The sequence below is a fragment of the Silurus aristotelis genome (assembly GCF_946808225.1).
Source record: "Silurus aristotelis genome assembly, chromosome: 14".
Lineage (NCBI taxonomy): Eukaryota > Metazoa > Chordata > Actinopteri > Siluriformes > Siluridae > Silurus > Silurus aristotelis.
The window spans coordinates 16,597,250-16,613,754 of NC_139587.1; the positions used below are offsets into that span (position 1 = coordinate 16,597,250).

A 16,505-nucleotide genomic window follows, 5' to 3' on the forward strand; every position below is an offset into this window, starting at 1 on the left:
GTTGTTATTTATTAAAATGTAGTGTAGTCTAGGAATAATGTTCTATCCCAAACAAATATTCATATTTCACAGTTTCTATCTTGTCAGTTATCCATACCTTTTGTTGACACTTGCATGTATATGGTCATTACTCCTCTTCATTCCTGTTCACTCTCTCATCCTTCTCCTCTTTCCCCACTTTTGCCCATTCTACAACCAGAAGAGTAACTTAACACCAGAAGAGCTAGCTTTAGAGAATGAGCCCTGGTATAAGTTCTTTGCAGAGCTGGAGTTTGGAAAGCCGGTAAGTGGGGTGTAGTTGTGTTTGTTTGGTTTGATACTGCTAGCATGGCATCTACCATGGGGAGCCTTACTGCTGTGGTCAGGTCTGGAATGACTGGGTGGAATGAGCAGAAGAATTTAGGGGAGCATCTTAATAATGAGTAAAAATCAATTGATAGCCCAATTAACAGTAACTTGACAAGTTCTGCTCTGACCCTCCAACATTTTAGCCTTGTGTTTCATAGTTTCACCAAGTGTCTGTTTTTCACACATCACATGCAAATGGCATGTTTGATTTATAGACCACTTGCATGATATTGCCTAGAACATATTGCTTTGGTGAAAGGTATAAAGGATAATCGTAGTGATCAGTAGTGAACAGTTAGTACTGTTTTTAGTGATGCTAAAAGTGTGCTGGTGTGTAGTGGCATGCCATCTGATTCTTCTGTTACAATCAGGTAACTGCTTCCTTCTTTTTTCCCCTTTCATTTCTGGCTCACCTCAACTTCTACTCTTTCCTCCTCCTCTGGGTCAAGCCTCCTAAAAAACACCTGGATTATGATCCAGAGAGTGCTCTCCGAATCCGTAATGAGGTAATGAAGGCGTGGGAAAAAGAATAAATCAATGAATAAAAGAAACTGAAGATGTTAAAACAAGTTGTGGTGCAAAGGAAATTTCATCCCCTTATTGTTATGAAATGGCTCTGATGCCACAGCTATTTGTGGTCAGAAGTCCATGAGAGCAAAAATTGGCCATGCTCAATGGGTGTGAAGGATGAACTTGCTTTCTCCACTGTCAATCACTGCAATACTAGCCAATCATTGGTGCTAATAAATCATTAGTTTATTTATTTAGAGGAAAGCAGCTTTTCTCAGGGTGTTGAATTGCCTTGTGACATGGCATGAACATCAGGTTGGGAAAAAAAAGGTAGTTTGGGAAAATGCAAAAAGCACAAGTGCGTGAAATGAATTAGAAAATAAATTGTAAGAGACGAATGGATTTCTTAATAGGAGATAAAGAAAAGCTACAGTGTAACAAAAAAATGCTTTATGTTACATTATTTTTCACCCCATTTCATACTAATCATAATCATGATTCTCTGTCATGAGCATCTTTCTTTTTTTGGTAAAACCATTTCATTCGAAACAAGATTTTATATAAAATAAAAAATGTTATATAAAATTTTTTTTAGCATTGGTTATATGCACAATAATGTCTCATTGTACATGGTTTATAAATTCCTGTGTTTTGTTGTGAGACAAGAGAACTAGTTGGAGTAAGTCAAGAATGTGCACAAGCTTCATTGATGTTTAAATATACATCCCATTTCACATCTGCTGTGTTGATAAAATTAGCCTGCTGCCACTTCTGTCAGTTAAAAATAGTCAGTCACTTTGTTGATTTTTTCCACTTGTTTACAACTTGCATGTGTAAAGATAGGGGAACTTTTCAGAGTAATCCTATTTGTTTATGATTAACAATTATTCAATACATCATCAATTTCAGAGATTAAATAGTGGGCAACACATAGAAGACAGCGCTAAAGCTCTGTTGTAGCTAACGCTGGTTGGTGCTCACTACATTTATATTTGTACGACTTATATAAAGTATACAGAAAGCTACTTGAACTTAAACCTGCAGTGGGGTTTCACTGCACTATTACAAGCTTGGTCGTGAGGTAGCTGTCACTTGCTCCTGTTATTTATGTTGACTGGCGCCAAATGTGTCACAGCAAGTGGACATTCCTGCCATCTCACATAGGCTACTTTTAAAGCCTGTTAAAAAAATTGATGACCACCTCCCATAGCTTGAGAAAATAACACCAGTTAAGCCTCCTCAGTGCTTCAGTAAAGGAGAAAATGGTTATTTACTCCAGCCATGTACACAAGGAATTCCCTGCTTTATTTGACATCGAAACACTTGTAAGTGTTCTACTTCATACTGCTCTGAAAGCTAATAAGTATTTCTTCTCAAGTACAAGTGTGACTGTTGTTCCCTTTTGGAAAATGTAGTGAATTTGTAGTTTAAAGAATGGTGGCAACTATTTAATTCAGGGCAACGTGTTCAGCTTTACTCAGTTTATTTGGAATTAATTTAATTAAAGGAATCCTTTAACTCTTTACCCTTTTATTTTTATTTCAGACCTTTCTTTATCAGCCGTCTGCTGACAGAAGCTTTGATCGGCCCTCAAGGTAAGTTTTTTTGTCTACTGTACAGCATCCATTATTCATTTTACCCTCAGAAATGAAATATGAAGACATGTCTGTTTTATTCACATTAAGATGAACTTGAAAATGTCTATGCTTTCACATCTGTTTTTTATATATATAATTGATTGTGCACAGGAAACATATAGCTATGCTGTAGCAGTTCTGAAATAGCAGGGAAGAAGCTTGAAAAGCCTTAACCTTGTAGACTGTCAGAAGGGTATCAGTCTGTTCCCCCTGACCCATCACCTGTCCTAACCTCAACCTGTCCTCGCTGTCCCCTGCAAATATTATGTGCAAAAATAACTGGCTTTCAGAGCCATGTTTTTTGAATATTTATTTAGAAAGAAAAAGTCTACATTTTTATCTGTATAGCTTTTCAAAAGATTTTATCTCAATAATATTTTGAAGCAGCATGTTTGAAAGTTGGGATGTTATACAGCTGGTGTAGCTTATTATGGCAGCCTGTTGTTGCTATAATTCATTCCTTTTGTTAGAGGCAATTCTCCACCATTTATGGGAAAAAAATGTCCTATTATCCTCCAGTGTTTCTGCTTCACAACAAAAAGCTTATCTTTGAATTGAGTATAATTGAGTATTTATTGCACTTTTCAATTCTAGTGGCTAAACTGTAGAAAAAAACTACTTTTGTCTCTCAAGTGAAAGAGTCCTTCTTTGTAGAATCTACTGGGTGTCATTTGCATCAATGGTCAATTTGCCAAAGAAACAAATATATTCTAGCTTCAAATATTCTACAAATTATATATATTATATCAGAATATTAAAAAATAAAAGATACAAATATTTAATTTCATGATTGTCATGAGTTAACTCATGATTAATCATAACTTAATCACACATTTTTATCTGGTCGGAATGTACCTTAAATTAATACCTTTTAAGTTTTTAATACTCTAATCAACATGGGCATGGACAAATATGGATGCTTTACGCATTAATGTTTATTATTAGTGAAACCATATTCAACATAGAGCATGGAAACCTAATTATGCTGTTTCCACACGGGCGGTTTTAATTGACGGATGTGTGCGTCATTTTACATTTTGCCACTTGATTTAAGACCTGGTGCATCAGTAAAACAAATGTTTAGTCATTTTTTTTCGGTGGAGTTTTTTTGTATCTGAATGAAGAAACGCTGTGAATAAATGTTTGTTCCCGTTGAAGGTTTTATTTTCGCCTCTTTTATTTTTATTTATATTTTAATAAAAATGGTCAAACAGGTATGCTCGCTGCAGTAACCGTGCATCAATAACATTAGTGATATTAAAATTTTATATATTTACTGTATATATATATATATATATATATATATATATATATATATATATATATATATATATATATATATATATATATATATATATATGATTGACTATTTTTTCCTTACCATTTTTAGTTCTGCCAGTGATAATAGGACAAGAAGGAAGTCAGAGCCAACAGCCTCCCAGCCCCAGCCACAAACCTCACTAAGCTCTGCCCAGAGCATTGGAAAACCATCACAGATTCATTCTGCTCACCTTCCTGAACCAACCAGGACGAGCAATACCCAGAAAAGGCCCTTAAACACCCCTTCCACTTCCTCTTTGTCCAGGTCAAAAGGTAGATATAATATACAGTACAATGAAAAGGGGTTAAAGTTTTTACCATTTCAGTTGCGTTTGCTCTATATAAAATAAGCCTTATAGCAGGAAATCTTTGCTGGAAAAAGTAGAAAATCAGTGTTTTTCCCTTTTTGATAGATGTGCTGCTGTGTAAGCACAAATCCTGCTGTTTAAGCACAAGTCATTTTAATGTCTTCTCATGTCTCTCTCTTCTCATGCTGCTCATTGTGGATATATAAAGGTTGGGATATTAGCACACAGCACTCAGCACATTTAAATGGTCAAAATCCGTGCCATGATACCTCATTTGAAGTTCTTGCATCATATGGAAATAACGACCAAAATAAGGGCTATTTCATTCAAAATTCAAACAGTGATACCTCACATGTAGCCACAGTAGCCACATTTCTAATTGATGACCAAAATGGAGACACAATCATTCCATCTCCCTCAGAGAACTTAAAAAATGGCTGGCAATCAGACCAAGAGAGTCTGGAACTTTCTCCTAAGCCCCGATCCTGGAGCTGTGATGATCTCCTCAGTGAGAGTCAGGATAAAGAAATGAGAAAATGGCCTGAAGGCATCATCTCTGTGATGCAGAAGCCAGAACAAAATGGTTTTTCCCACAGTGACAATAAGAATTCTGAGGAATGCAGCGAGCGCAGTCGGCACTCTTCAGCCCATACTGCACCAGGTTTCCTCAAAATGTACAAGAAGATGCACCACATCAACCGGCAAGAGCTTAGCAATTCACACGTTTGCTCTGTCAAAGCCAGGATTCATAATTATGAGAGTGAGCAAGATAAAGCCCATTGCTTGGGAAACAATGGTTCCAGTAATGAGATACCTCATGATATGGTGCACAACAGGATTTCTGAATTTGAGAGTTTAATCCAAAAATCCAAATCTATGCCAAACCTAGAGAGTGATTGCCAGAACACAGGCATGCCAAGGATTATTACCAACCAAAATCGCAGCTACTCCATTGAGTCTTTGCTGGATGAAGAGCCACCAATCAGAAAGCCTCCAGAGAGACAGCCACAGTACCACAAGATTCATGCTAATGTTCCAATTCACATCCGAATGGCCAACAACCACATAAAATGCCCTACTGTCCAGCAAGATTTCTCAGACAGTGATCATGATGCTTTTGTGTCTGATGTTGGTGACTTTATACAGATTGAGAGATCATCCAACTGCAGTGAGAGTGACTTTGACCACTGTTCCTTTACATCCTCTGATAGCTTCTGTGGCTCCAGTCATCATCATCGCTACAATAGGCAGCTGATCAGCTCATGCAAAGGCATGTGCCCTGCCACCTTAACACGCTTTACTACTATGATCAAACATGAGCGGGCCAAAAAAGACCAAAAGCATCAATTACATGTGAATGAGTCTGATATTGGCCTTAGCAAGCTGGCCTTTCTGGTCAGCCCAGTGCCTTTTTGCAGAAAAAAGAACTTCCATATACCAAAATCCAAGAAGTGCATGTACAGAGCTCTTGACTCAGCCCTAAAGGACATCTATGAACATATTTGCACTGAAAAACAAAGGGGCAGCCTTCCAGAAAACAGCATTCTCCACAGGCTTCTGACAGAGTTGATACCTGAAATTCCCGAAAGGAAGTCTTCTATTCAGGCTCTGGAACAATCTAGTCCAGACCAGCTTTCCTCTTTTCATGATCTGCCTGATGACATGTACATTGAGGACCAGTCAGACTACTCCTATCTGGCCTGCAGTGCCTCCTGCAACCACATAGACAACAACCAGAAGAACCATAATACGTCAAGATGCTGTCAAGGTGGATTCTACTGACCAGTCATGAATGTTACCATGTGTTTTGGCTGTCATTCCTCCAATCACCCTTCATGCCCTGCATTTACATGATCTTCATGTTTTTGTATAGAAAAGGTTTTGTCATTCTTCATTGAATGTCTCATTGAACTATGGTTTCACTATAATTGTATTAATTCTATAATAATTTGCTTTGTATGAAGGTTACAGTCTAAAACTCTGTATGCCAACCACTTGATACCTGTAAGTTGATTCCATGTCTTATGGCATGAATACTATATTGCTTATTTACATTCGCACAGGGTATGACTTTCCACAATCTTTATATAAACTGAATGGACATGAAATCCTATTTACGTATGAAAAGTAGCAAGAGCTTTTATATGATTATACCCCTGAGCAAAGAATCATGCAAGAATTTGGCAGTGAGAAATTCTTATGTGTGACACACGTAAATATATTTGTCCTATGGGATCTGTTTCCACTGCTAGACTATAAATCTGGTATAAGCCATATGACATATGTAAGTTTAATGACTTGTATAGGTCATTTAAAGGGGATCCAACAGATTATAGCAATGGTTTTACAGGAACTTCAGTTTTGTGTGTCATTTTGGTTGTTTGTGTTTTTGTGAATGTGTTATATTTTCTATAGGTTTCTGTAATTGTTCTGAATAAACACATCATACCCTCAAAAATCCATTCATTCTGCATGAACCTGTAGTAGGTATTGTCTCTGGAAGAACTGAACCTGTCCTAATCTTTTCTTTTTTCTCTCTAATCTCAAGACAAAGACACATCCAGGGGTTATTCCTATCCTGATATAGGCAGACAAACTCCACAGAGCAGGAGGCCCACACCTGAAGTCAGAGAGGTTAGTGGTTAACAGCTTACTTCAGAAAACAGAAGTTAAAGAAAAAAGGTCAAGCCACAAGTCATGCTGAAGATCACAATATAATTTTGGGGCTGACTGTGATTATAATATTAGATTCAATAATAACAATTAATAATAATTAAATTATAATAATTTGCACACTGTTTAAAGGTTTCATACTTATAAACATACCATACATTATTCTTTGATTTACTCCTAATAGGCATGTCTTTGATGTTCTTTAACGTAGTCAGTAAGAAATTAGTGTAGGTGGTGCATCCTTTGTATTAACCCTCAGGATTTGGAAGTGCATAAGGAATGTATCATTCCTGCTACTGTTTTATTAGTAGAATAGATAAGTAAGGAATTGTATGTGACTTAGGGGTGGATTGTGGATTTGTTTACTTAACGTCACTTACTGTTAAGCACCAGCCCAAAAGGCTAAAAAAGTTTCATATTAAACATTTGTAGCATCCACTAAAGCTGGGAAGCATTTTGCTTGCCCAATGGATAAATGACTTTTGTCCAAAACATCCTGTTCTCCTGGAAACTTTTCATACCTTAAACAATGTCCACATCTACTATTAATACTGTAGCACACAACAGAAACTTCCTTAGAAACTTCCTTAGAAATAAACTAATCTTACATAAAATGCTTGTATGTCAGTAATGAAAGTAACAGATTATGTAATAGATTTCAGATAAAAAAAAATAAGATTGTGGGTTTTATCTGCAAAACAAAAGCAGGAAGAACTAGTCTCCAGAAGAGCTAGAATAGGTTCCTAAAGTTTCTTAAAATAACTGATGAGAGAATATTCTCATAAAAGTGTATGAAGTACATTTGACACCACTAATGCAGTTTTAAAAGCAGAGTCACACAACCTAAGTTTATTTAGTTAAGTGTTGTCTACTTGTATTTACATTAGCTTTTCCTCTTTCAAGTCAAGTCAAGAGTCAAGTCAAGAAGCTTTTATTGTCATTCAACCATATATAGCTGATGCAGTACACAGTGAAATGAGACAACGTTCCTCCTGAACCCAGGTGCTACATAAAACAACATAAAACAACAGTAAACAACAGTCACAGAACAGAAGAACACAGGGCCAGGAACTAAGATCCTCGCCACATAAAGTGCATGTGTGCAACTGGTGCAAACAGTGCAAAAGACAACACAAGACAGTGCGAGACAACATAGGACAGTGCAGGACAATACAAAATACACAAAATATAAAAATAAAAACAACAATAGCTCCGCCAGTAAAACCTGTCGTAATAGAATAAGGTGGAAAAATGTAAAAGTCTTCACAGGATTGTACATATAGAAAACTGAGCCTGTGGTTAGGATAGTGAGGGGAGCATTAAGAAATAAAATTCTCAAGTAATGGATTACAGAAATTGTACATCAATCTCGATTGTCATAGTCTCTGTGTTTTTATCATACAGAAACTGCCAGCCAGAGCAATATACGATTTCAAGGCACTGACAGCAAAGTAAGAAATGTTCAAAATTCTGTGTATTTAGAGACTTAAGTTCACCATCCTTTTACAGTCACTGTTTATGTCATAATTGTCCTCTATAACATTCTAATGATTTGTTTACCTGAAATGACCCATGCAGAGAGCTTTCATTCAATAAAGGGGATATTGTATACATCACACGGCAGATAGATAATAACTGGTATGAAGGAGAATACCATGGGAAATTGGGCATCTTTCCTATCTCTTATGTGGAGGTTTGTTATATTTATACAATACTTAATCCCATGTCAATACATTGTTTGATTTGTGCATGCTTTCTTATGCCTTTTGTGCTTATGTCTTTGCTTTTGTCAGAAAATTTCTCCATTAGACAGACGCCAGCCTGTAAGGCCTCCTCCTCCCACCGAGACTGCAGAGCTTGGGGAAGCAGTGGCTCGCTACAACTTTAGTGCTGACACTAATGTGGAGCTTTCCTTAAAAAAGGCAAGGCTCAATAGATGTTGCAGGATATAGTGGCACTGTTTTGCATATACTAAATATTGTAGATATAATTCATTCTGCTATCAAACCTGGTTGGTTTTGCCATGTGGTTAAGTCTGTGGCTCTAAATTAAAGAGTTCATCCAGCAGTTGTTAGACATTATAGACAGAGGCCTAGTGCTGTTATTCTGTCCTGATAAGACTTTATGAAATAATAACTTTGGGATTGCAAGTCATTTTTAGTCCAGTATTTCTCAGAAATGCAGTGTTTATATGTCCCTACTACAATACTTCATCTTTACACATCTGCAATTTTATGTAATACACATGTAATTACTATACAGTATTTGTTGTATTCATTATAGTAAAAAACTATACTATAAAAATACAATACAAAGCAATTAAATTTTGTTTGGCATTGTCCCAAAGAAGCTTTACAGAAATAACTAGATTATATAAGAATATATTTTATTATTATAAAATGAATTATATGTTGTAAATGTAACAATGAAACTGATCACATTTTTACAGTAAAACTGCCATTATTAATAAACAAAAAATTATTAATTAAATAACCCTTTACATTAAACTGCCTAAAATTTACAGATGTACACAATCTAAAACAATGACAATTTTTTTCATTTGTTTATTTTATATATTTTATATTATATAGAGCCTCCAACTCTGAATAACTCTGAATGTTATCTAAACCTCGTATCCAGGGTGAGCGCGTTATCGTCCTGTGCCAAATCGACCAGAACTGGTACTCAGGCAAGATCCCTGGGACAAACAAACAGGGAATCTTTCCGGTATCTTATGTGGACATCATCCAGAAATCTACAATAAAAAGTCCTAGCCAACCATCAGGAGTCACGCATAGTTCCTTCAGTGATCGAATGCATGGCAGGGTAAGTGTTTGAGCATCACATATGGAGTTTAGCTCTTGCTAGCAAGTGATGTCACCATTTTTAGAAATTTGGTGTTAGACATTTTTCATAAGACAAATACTCATAGTCTCCTATTTATTGGAGACAGTGATGACCATGTTCACGGTTCAACTGACAAAAAAATAAAAATTCAGTAGTGTACTTATGCTATGGATTAATTAGACTTTGTTTAGCTGAGAATCAAATACTTTATTACAGCAGCCCTGTAGATTAGCACCGTGTTAACCGTCATTATGTGCACTTGATTTGTAATGCTAACTGAAACACAATGCAGTAGACACTTGACCCACTGCTCATATGACCCATGTTAAGACAGACCTGGCTAAGCCTAGATAAATTATCCAGCCTGTGCAATCATTATCATAGGCTAATTATGGGCTGCAAAGGTTAAGTGTATGTGTGTGCTAATTGGGCCACTATGTCCTTCACTTAGTTGTTTCTATAGAGAGAAATAGAAGTGGCACAGTGGATACACAGTCTTCATGATTTGAGAGTCCAATTTTAGAAAAAAATTGCATCTTAGGTTTGATGGCAAATTCTATCTATTTACAACAGTGCCAAACACACTACAATATCAGTGTCATTGCTGTGCTGAGAATGATTTACCACCCAAATAATATCTGAGGAGTTGTCCACCAGTGGTTTCTTTTCAAAAAAGGTTCTGATAAAGTGTACATCGCAACAAATGGGCTGCTATCCATCCATCAATGTTCTGGAAATGCTCTACCATAAGACAAATAACATTATGAAGCAGAGAGATGCACAACAATTGCAGGTTTTCTGGTATTTCAAAAAACAAGGGCTGGGCAATACTTCATCATGAATAGACAAGTATTAAAGCAGGCATTAATTAGACAAATTAATAGTTAATTAGATAACAAATACTTAGCGTGATCACAGATTTATTGCTGAAGAGAGAGACAAAGAAAAGTAATGCTGACAGTACAGGGTTTTCAAAGGGTTAGTTATCAGATGGTGTAAAGTGGGCAAGATGTGATAGAATCATGTAATTCGTCTGGTATATGAGGAGTTGCAGATATTTTTGGAATTTTTTCCTGGATTTTTAAGAGTTTTTTTTATTTATTTATTGTTTACCTAAAAAAAGTAAAGCGGATGCCAGGTGGTCATATTATAAATGGCACATTGGTTTTTTTTTTTAAATCACCCATTATAAATCAGACTGGTATTATGTATTAGCAGAGTTTTTGCAAGGCATTTTGGTTGTTTAATGTAAAATAGCAGGTAGAATATTAGCCAGATATGCAAGATATATGCAGATATTAGCAAGAGGTTTCTCGCAGAAAGCTAAAAACTATTGTATTTTTTTAATCAAACGGCACCATGGTTTATTAACAGGTTAAGGATGTAATTTGCATATAGTGCAGTTTAATCACCAGGTGGACCAGAACAGTCAGTCATGATTTTGCCCCTCAGAGCCCATGTTGTTTTCAGAAAACAAAGGTACATGTTTCATGTTTCATCTGTCTATACTTTATCTATTCCTTCCTTATACTTTTTCTTCCAATCTGTGCCTTCACTTTCCTCTTTCTCTGTCTATTTGTTTTTTAAGCCTTCATCTGCACGTCTCACGGCCTGCTCTCCCACATCCACTCCCCGTCAGCAAACATCACCCTCACCCTCCCTCAGCTCCCAGAGAGCAGCTCATCTGCAAGCAGTGACTGGCGAGTGGCTTGCCCTTACCCTCGGTCTATCTCCCTCAGGCACTCCTGCCCCTACACCTCCCCCTTTACCCTCTAATTTTCACCTAGATTTTGAAAGACAGGACTCCCCTGCTGCCTCTGCGCTGGGCCCCTTCCCCCTCCTCAAAGAGGGTCACTTTGTTCCCATCAGCTCTCCGAAATCACACATGTCACCTGAGCCCAGTCCCTCACCTCAGGCCTACCTTACTTCAGCCTCCATTACCCCATCCCCCATCTCTCCCACTTTTGATTCCAGCCCCAAATTTGGCAGTGTGATAGAACTGAACACGAGTCCCAATCCTGGTCTGCTTGGAAAAAAGCTAGATTTTTCAGATAACTGTGACTTTGAAAAGTTGGACTCACACAGATCTGGCTGCCCAATTAACCTGGTTGTTTATGAGCCTGATGAACAGCCCTCATCCTCAAAGTTCCCCTTATCCTCTAGAGAAACTGAGGAGGATATATGTGAAGAGCTTGTGTCCATCATCCAGGCAAGCCAGGCAAAGCGTGCTGTTGTGGAGAGAGCAGAGTTTGATAGGGAAGACCACACTGCTTCAGAGGATCTACCAAAATTGTTCATAGAGGAGGATCCGAGTGAATACAGCAAGGCTTTTACAGACCACCAATCATCAAACAACTTTACTCCAGTCCGCCCGGTTTGTAGTGAGATGTCAGAACATGAGGTAGTGTTTGGTTTGGTTGTGTGATTTGGTTAGTGTGTTTATATTAAAAAGAGCAGAAAGTATTTATCGACTAACCCATACTTATGTGGAGTATATACTACCCGGTGATTACTTTTTGCTATTATAAGTATTTTTTCAATTCTTCTGTTTTCACTGAATATAAGTAAGTAATTTCTTCCTGTTAGCAGGCTAAAGTTGCACAAAGTCCCCCTATGTGTCCGTCATCCAATATCTCTTCAAAGCCTTTGAGTTCCACGTCCCCCACATCTCCCATGTTCTCCTCCTCTACCCCTCGCTCCACCCCTCCACTCCCCGGGCTTTCTCAGTCACCCACCCCTTCTTCTAGACAGCTTCGCTCCCCCAAGGTCAAGGTAAAGAGGAAATGCTTGACAGTACCTTTCCTCAAAAATCTTCTTAACCCACAAAGCGTCTGTAACTCAGACACTAACAACCACTAATTGAAGTGATGTGTCTGTATTTATTCCTTATGCTGTATATTGGAAGTATTTCCTGTTACTGGATGCAGCTACTGTATGTGTATTTTTACCACCAAAACAATTCCACATTAGTCATCGCAAGTTTTCATTTGATTTCTCATTCTTGATTCAGTCTGCCTAAGTGTCATTTTTTTGTTTTACATTCAATTGATTTTTTCAGTGGCCCATTCAGATTATGAAATAAAGAGCTACATGTAGGTCATGCCTCTGGGGTATCCGAATATTTCTTGTGTAGAAATGTCACAGAGAGGGAAACACAAACCCCTCAAAACAGGGATAGCAAATCTAGACTAAATATGCGTAGTCTGAGATAATATTTAATATCAGTGTTCAATTAAATCCCCCAATTGCTATATGTATTGCTATATGTAACAAAATGTCATGAAAACAAGAGAGACATTTAAAAAGAAAATTGTTCTATTCTTCTATTAATATATTGCAATGTGAATCATTCTAGTTGCAACTCATATTAATCACATTAATGGTTTAATGGCAGAAAACGTTTAAAAAAGCAATTTATCTGGACATTGTGTTATTTTCATTCAATGTGCCGACAGCTACTTGTGCACAAAAATCACTGTATTGTAAGTACTAAATTCTCGCTATGTGTGCATTACTGAGTACATCTCGTAATGTCTAAACTAAGAAAATAAATCTACACTACGACCACTTCAGTTTTTAGTTTACTTCAAGTCTCTGCATGCAAATATGAATGATTCAATTATCACATGGCCAGAGATTTGCTCTTTAATTTAAATATGAGTGCATTTGTACGTAAAGTCTTCGAGTTAACTAAACCAATAGCCCTGCAATATGTACCGCATATGTCTCTCTCTGTTTATTTTTTTCTGTGCTGTGTGTGTGTGTGTGTGTCAACCCTGATGGAAGACTCTTCTGGCTCTGGTTCTTACAGCCTGTGTTAAGGCATGATGTTGTGGTTATCGGTAAGCCCCCCCGTAGCCCTGTGATGTCTAGGAGGTCCTGTGGATCGCCTGTTAGAGGGCAAAATTATCCATCTCATAGGGTATGAAAACGTGCACTTTGTGAAAATGGAACGTTGTGTCTAAAGTGTATACTAAGGTTTGTCATGTCAGATCGCATACATGCAGTATGCATATTCTAATATACAGTTTTCTTTCTTAAAGTAATGCATTGACTTGAGCTTTCTATGCAGGAAATTAACACTGGGTTTAATCATTTAAAGAATGTTAACTAAATTTGGCATTCATGCATGATAAAGACATGCCTAGAATTATTATTTATTGTATCTGTTTCATTATAGTTTAGTACCAGCGAGTACGGCAAAACAATATGTATTAATAAAATAATATATAGAGGACGTGTTTATTAGAACACATGCCCTTTTCCACCAATTTTGCCCAATGTGACAATATGAGCACAATTCAGCATGTTTAAAGCAACTACGACTGCAAGAATATGAGTTTATGCATGTGGTGTTTGTGCGTATACGTTGCTATGACCTGGATGTGTCTGTGCGTAACAAATAGCCTTAAGCTGAGCAGCTGAAATGTGCATAAGGGCCTCTTCTGTTGTGTAGTGAGATGAACAATGAGTACACTTGCTTGGTGTACCTGGGATTGCTCGTAGGAATGTCCAATGATTTTTCTTGTGTACACAGCATAAGCAAGGTGTTCTCCCCAGAGCTAGACCAGTGGCTCATTCCCCCAAAGTCCAGCCAGACAAGGGGAGTACAATCCTCATTTCTGGGATCTCAGACATGACTGTGCAGAGGGTTGACTTGAAAAATCAGTGGATATGGTGTCAGAGTCTGGTGCATTGCTTAGAAACAATCATTAGCCCCTGGTGGACCTTCAATTTGATGTGTATATAAACCTTCAGTACTACAGCGCTGTCCCTTCAAATAGATTTTAGTGTAATGGAACAACTTTGTCTAATTCCTTATGTTCATATAGACATTTAAATCAGGAAAGCATTACTATATGAGTTACTGTGAACTCCAGTGGATACCTTATTTTTAGCTGGGCGTGTAGTTCAGTGAAGCGTGCAGCATTTTTTTATATCACTCCTGTTTTTCTTGTTTTTGTTTTTTTCTTAGTGTCCAGCACAGGATTCTTTGGAAGGTGGTGGAGAACCGTGAGTGTCTTAATATTTTATACCAACACCCATTGTAAATGTATATGTTTGTTTTTGTTTGTTTGTTGTTGCATTTTATTCAATTACATTATGATGTATTGCTGTCACAATATATTTGCTAAATGCACAATGTAAAAATAAATACATGACCGTCTCCTGTTCCACGCTGACTATAACTGTATAGTATTAACCACAGTTTTCAGGCCCTGTATACTTACATGCCACGCAACGAAGATGAGTTGGAGCTGAAAGAAGGAGACATCGTAGATGTAATGGAGAAATGTGATGATGGCTGGTTTGTGGGTGAGTCTACAGTTTCACCACAAGATGGCACTGTTTCTCCAAGTAATATATCTTCCTGCTTGCGTTGCTGCTCTTCAATAAATAAATAAATAAATAAATAAATAAATAAATAAATAAATAACAATAACATAGTTTAACAGTCTGAATAAGCTCTAAATCTGCTCTTCATGCTCATTTGGTTATTTCCTTCCCACAAGCTGTTAACGTGTTGTTATGTACTGTTTTTAGGAACGTCCAGGAGGAGTAAGTTCTTTGGAACCTTCCCCGGAAACTACGTGAAGAGGCTTTAAGCTGAAGCTAAACTTCTCCCTGTGTTCTTCTGTTAATTTCTGTTAATATGAAGCCACAAAGGGTAGATGGAAAAAGTCACCTATTTTTCAGCTTTATTATATTACCATCAGCCCAATACTGCATGAGAAAATTGTGTGGAAACTAGTCTCAATGGAGTGGATTAGTACACTTTGTACAGATAAAGGACTGGAATCCCTCAATTCTTAGGCAATCATATGAAAACATGGAATTTCATCAAAGACTTCAAAAGATGGCTTTTTTGATCGTCTATATTTTTAACATTATTTTTCATTAAAGAAAATTGGCATGCCTGCCTTTTAGTAAAGAAGATGAATTTTAAAGGAAAGGATTAACAAAGTGGCCTATTTATCTTTATTTATTGAGAGGCATATATTTTTTTGTTCTTGTTTGGGGGGTAAATTGGAAGGTTTTGAGGCTAGATTAAGCATGTTTTGTTGTTTTAGAAACAAGGACATGCCCCTGTTAATTTGTCTGCCTGAATTTGCAGTGTGATCTAATCTGCATCTAGATTGATGAGTATTGCAGTGTCATGCTGAGTAGGACACTTCACAACTTCTATCACATCCACATTGTGTTTCAGAATAAACACCCTCTGATTTTCTATTCTTTCTGTCCCCAAGACAATCCTATAAATATCGAAAGGATTTTCTAAATGCTTGGGATATTTTTAGGACAGAGAAAGTCATGTTTTTTACAATGCAGAAGTCATTAACATTTATTTTAAAGAATAATGATGTGTTTATGCATTTTACTGGTATAATTTAACTGAACCACAATACTGTCTACTGTCTAATACTAATATTTATATTACCAAATGATCTTGCACACTGTACTCTTCTATTTATAATTCACAGTGATATTGCTTGAGTGAAAGTGTATTAAAAAAAGAACTATTATTTTAATTCATTCAGACAGAAGTGTTATTCTCGTTCAGAATTATAAACATTTTATTTTGTTAATCTTTGACATGTGGTCAGGCTTTAAGATTTAGAAAATATTTAATGTTTCTTATCGCATGAGAGCCACCAACTGTGTAGGAAACACGTAAAAAGACACATGAAGCTTCTGTGACTTTTCAAACTGCTACTCATGGAGCGTCACAGGTCAGCATAACTCGAAAAAAAAAGCTCTGTCTGCCCTGTTCTGCATTCATGAGCTTAAAGATTGCCCAGTGTCGCTCTGATTGACAGAGGAGCGTCAGTAATGCCATTTCTTCCACCCTGAGAGCATGACC

The 16,505-nt window shown here is 37.0% G+C and overlaps 2 protein-coding genes across 2 annotated transcripts in view; both read left to right on the top strand.

Moving 5' to 3' along the window:
* LOC310736459 (sorbin and SH3 domain-containing protein 1-like) overlaps nucleotides 1-16,173 on the top strand; it is a 28,353-nt gene extending 12,180 nt beyond the window's left edge. The window contains exons 14-28 of the mRNA XM_083559968.1: nucleotides 200-283; nucleotides 798-854; nucleotides 2,404-2,453; nucleotides 3,886-4,088; nucleotides 6,672-6,757; nucleotides 8,201-8,247; nucleotides 8,375-8,489; nucleotides 8,590-8,718; nucleotides 9,437-9,622; nucleotides 11,232-12,044; nucleotides 12,230-12,415; nucleotides 13,455-13,565; nucleotides 14,619-14,656; nucleotides 14,853-14,959; nucleotides 15,188-16,173. Of these exons, the coding sequence (XP_083416094.1) occupies nucleotides 200-283; nucleotides 798-854; nucleotides 2,404-2,453; nucleotides 3,886-4,088; nucleotides 6,672-6,757; nucleotides 8,201-8,247; nucleotides 8,375-8,489; nucleotides 8,590-8,718; nucleotides 9,437-9,622; nucleotides 11,232-12,044; nucleotides 12,230-12,415; nucleotides 13,455-13,565; nucleotides 14,619-14,656; nucleotides 14,853-14,959; nucleotides 15,188-15,249 (2,274 nt within the window). The 3' untranslated portion in view covers nucleotides 15,250-16,173. The remainder of the gene's footprint in view (nucleotides 1-199; nucleotides 284-797; nucleotides 855-2,403; nucleotides 2,454-3,885; nucleotides 4,089-6,671; nucleotides 6,758-8,200; nucleotides 8,248-8,374; nucleotides 8,490-8,589; nucleotides 8,719-9,436; nucleotides 9,623-11,231; nucleotides 12,045-12,229; nucleotides 12,416-13,454; nucleotides 13,566-14,618; nucleotides 14,657-14,852; nucleotides 14,960-15,187) is intronic.
* On the top strand, nucleotides 4,220-6,016 carry LOC310736460 (sorbin and SH3 domain-containing protein 2-like). Its single transcript, XM_083559969.1, has one exon. It carries the CDS (start codon nucleotides 4,280-4,282, stop codon nucleotides 5,903-5,905), a length of 1,626 nt encoding a protein of 541 aa, XP_083416095.1. The 5' UTR covers nucleotides 4,220-4,279; the 3' UTR covers nucleotides 5,906-6,016.
* Nucleotides 16,174-16,505: the final 332 nt, after the last annotated feature.